This window comes from Drosophila ficusphila, unplaced genomic scaffold, assembly GCF_018152265.1.
Source record: "Drosophila ficusphila isolate 14025-0441.05 unplaced genomic scaffold, ASM1815226v1 contig_127, whole genome shotgun sequence".
In the NCBI taxonomy this organism is placed as follows: Eukaryota; Metazoa; Arthropoda; class Insecta; order Diptera; family Drosophilidae; genus Drosophila; species Drosophila ficusphila.
Window position 1 is genome coordinate 3,078,705 of NW_025064016.1, and position 3,857 is coordinate 3,082,561.

Here is a 3,857-nt window from a genome sequence, read left to right on the forward strand (position 1 = left end):
TAATATCCTTTGTCCTCTGCCGGCTTTTGTCCGCTGTGTTTTGTGAAAAGTGAAAATGTGTCTGCGTGTGTGTGTGTGTAGTTTCGGTTTTTGTGTGTGAGGGAGCTTTTGTTTGTGTGTGTCAAATACTTTGGCCCAAACACACAGACACAGTTACAGATGCACCGACTTTGCAATGTCCCTCGCATTACTTTTAGCGTTGCTTTTTCGCCGTTTGCCGTTTGTGCTGGGCAAATAGTTAAAACTAAAATAAATTTAGTTGTTGTGAGCCAACACGCACACATACACGCTGGAAAGGAAGCGGACAAAAGATAGCGCGCGACGCCATCTTTGTACTGCTTCTTCGCCGGGCGCTGATAAGTATGCTATGCTTTTCGGGCTGCTACTTCTCTTTGGCGCTTGCACTGGAAAAAATAGAATTACGCTTTAAATAATTTATCGGGAAGAAACTCTCACAAAAAGCATTGCATTTTGTTTCAAAAACTTTACATTTTCTATATTCTATTTTTTTAAAAATATATATATTTTAATGGGATAAAAATTGTAGTTTTCTCTCGATTATTGTAGTGTTTTTCATCTGCTGCTCCACCCGCTGCACGAAATCTCATTATATTTGTTTTATTTTATTTGCTGCCACGTCTTCGTCGTTTGCAGCAGCTTCTTTGCTACTTGTGCTGCTTCGTTTTTGGCTTTTATGTCTATTTCCTATGCTTTTGGGCAAAAGTACTTCTCTGCGCACGTAACTAACTTCTTTGGCCGTTCGGCCACCAATCCCGTTAACTCATCTTGCGACAGGAGACCCGCCAACCACTCCAACTTTGGAGCGTCCCGGCATTGTCATCTACTTACTTACTACTTAATGCGTGCTTAGTTATTGTTTTAGTGTGGCCTTTTGTCTTGAAATTATTAACAATGGACGTTGCCAAGTGAAAGGTGCTTCTGTCTTTGGCGAAGGGATTTGGTTGGTGGGTTGATGGTGGTGGAGAAAGCGGAGGGGGAAAAGCGGTGGAAAACAAGAGCAGCGGTAATAGCATTTAATGCACCTGCCCAAACACACTCAAACCCACGCATACACACCTGCATTTAAGTTGCTTTGTTCTGCCAGGGCATTGTCTTCACTCACACAGACTCAAATCCCACCCACACACACTCCCGCACTCACACTAACAGCCAGCAACACAAACACTTCAGAGACACCATCATCATCATCATTATCGTCATCATCAGGGGCATGATTATTTTGATTGTAAGCGGCTTTATAAATGCTTCATTTTGCGTGTGTTTGTTCATTATTTATTTACTTTTAGTACCGCTTAATTTTCACTCTCTGCCGAACCACTTTTCCATCTTTCTTTCTCTCCGCAGAACACTAAGCTAATGATCTAATTTCATATTTATATCCAGCTTATTTCCATTAAAATGGTGGCGCATTTAAATATTGCATTTCGCATTACAACATGTAATATTTCATTTCCGTTTTTAGCTGTTGAATGGTTTTTGAAGCTGAGGAAATAAATGCTTAATATGTAAGTGGGAACTTGTATTTTGTTTTAAAAAATGTTTTACATTTATTTTGAATTTATATACTTATTGTTTAAGTAAGATTTTTAAGTCAAACGAATTTGAAAAATTACCAGAACATGAACGATTTTTTTTAGTCCAAGCCTTTTATAGGCAACAATGCCTAATACGTCAAAATCGGATTAGTAGTAGAGCCCCCATAGAAAATTATAAAAAAACAAAAGTGAACATCTCGTTGGTAATAGCAATAACCGCACTCTCGATTCAAGGCGACAAGATATCGATTTAGGAATCCAGGGGGCGAAAAGATGGACCAACAGACGAAATCCGCGGGTCGAGTTCGTAACACTTCGCTGAATTTGGAAAACCAGCTAATCGGCGGCAAATATCGGGTGGTGAGGCCAATAGGATCTGGTTCCTTCGGAGATATATATCTTGGATTGAGCCTGAAGGATGCCACTGAGGTGGCCATCAAGGTGGAGACGACCGACACCAAATATCCGCAGCTGATGTACGAGGCGAAGGTTTACGAACAGCTGATCCGCAGTCCAGGATTCCCAGCACTTCTTCACTATGGCAAGGAAAAGCAGTTCAATGCCATGGTGATAGAGCTTTTGGGTCCTTCCCTGGAGGAGCTCTTCAACGTTTGCAAGCGCCGATTCTCACTGAAAACCGTCATAATGCTAACCGACCAACTTCTAATGCGATTGGAGTGCGTTCATGACCACGGATTTATCCATCGGGACGTGAAACCCGATAACTTTCTTATGGGTCTGGGCAACCACTGCAGTAAGCTGTACCTCATTGATTTTGGTCTTTCCAAGAGGTACAGGGAACGCGAATCGGAGGTACATATCCCATATCGCAGGGATCGCAATCTTACGGGCACCGTTCGCTATGCCTCCATAAATGCCCAAATGGGAGTGGAGCAATCTCGACGCGATGATCTGGAATCCCTGTGCTACTGCGTCATGTACTTTAATCTGGGAAAATTACCCTGGCAGGGAATCACAGCTGTCAACAAGAAGCAAAAGTATGAAAGGATATTGGAGAAAAAGAATAGCGTTTCGATTTCAGAACTATGCAAAGGATTTCCCTCCGAGTTTTCTCTGTTTATGAGCTATGTTCGAAATCTTCGCTTCAAGGAACCTCCAGATTATGTTTACCTACGCCAACTTTTCCGCATACTCATGCGTTCTCTTAAATATGAAAACGATTCCATTTTCGATTGGACACAGCTGCAGCAGCAAAAGGAGCAGTTGCGCCGAAACAAGGAAAGGGAGCAGGAGGTGAATCGGGATCGAGATGTGGAGCGTCGCCGGGAAAAGGAGCGTCTTAGGCAGCGGGAACAGGATCATGTCCGCAGGACATCCACCCAACAAGCAGAACGATCCTTTGGACGCCTCACAAGCAGATTTGATCGCATTGGCGATGGAGCCAAACGAAAGTAAACAACTATCTGTATCATATATCAAAATTAGTTCCATTTAAAAGTTATGCGGTTCACGTTGGAATCCCAGTTTAGGTGGTTTTATTTTGCAAGTGGAAATTCAAGTGCCAACTCCAAGGGGATTTATCGGTTAAACAAATGATAAGCCGTACATATAAAACATATATTTTATATTGGATATTTGGCATTTTTCGAATTTTTATTAAAGTTTTTTTCTTGAAAGTTGTAATAACTATTGAGAAATACCTACTTATATTCAGCCAGCCTACTTACAGTGCTCATCTCATGTTGATTTATATTCCTATTCATCTTCACGTTAATTATGTAGCAGTTAACGCTTTACAAAATACTCCTTAGACACTCAAGTCAATTGAATAGTCCCTGGCCAAGGTTGTTCCCCTGGGAAGGCGTCTTTGTAAGTTTTCCATTAGGATGGAACCCCTCCCACGAAACCGGAACTCTGGCAACTTAATAAACTGTCAAATTGTCATGTAAACGGGACAAAGCTGCCAACCTAAAGTTTTTTACCTCTCAGCCAAATAGAAGGTGGGTTTACTTACGCTACTTATTTATTGAGTGGCGGCCAGAAGAAGAGTGGAGTAAAACATTCTCAAGTTATGCGAAAACAAAATAAATTTCATAGTAGTGAAAACCGCAAAAAAACATTTTATTAGTTTCTTCTCTTGTCCGTTTTTGTGGCAGCAAAAATAAGTGGAAAAGTTTCGTTTTATTTTCTATATATAGTCTTCCTGCGATGGCTTTGCTTAAAGACAGGGTCGCGACTTGGCACCTGGTGCCAAATTAAATTCCCCAGCTGCACAACTGAGACAGAGATGCAGACAGAGACAGAGATGGATAAAGAGAATGAGAGAGAGAGAGAGAGAGA

At 41.4% G+C, this 3,857-nt stretch overlaps 1 protein-coding gene across 1 annotated transcript; it reads left to right on the forward strand.

Moving 5' to 3' along the window:
- The first annotated feature begins 1,661 nt into the window (after positions 1-1,661).
- On the forward strand, positions 1,662-3,040 carry LOC108090629 (casein kinase I). The gene has a single exon (XM_017189407.2). The coding sequence runs from the start codon at positions 1,830-1,832 to the stop codon at positions 2,970-2,972; it is 1,143 nt and encodes a 380-aa protein (XP_017044896.1). The 5' UTR covers positions 1,662-1,829; the 3' UTR covers positions 2,973-3,040.
- Positions 3,041-3,857: the final 817 nt, after the last annotated feature.

Coding starts and splice junctions, on each gene's coding strand:
- LOC108090629 (XM_017189407.2), top strand. CDS start 1,830: ATGGACCAACAGACGAAATCCGCGGGTCGAGTTCGTAACACTTCGCTG.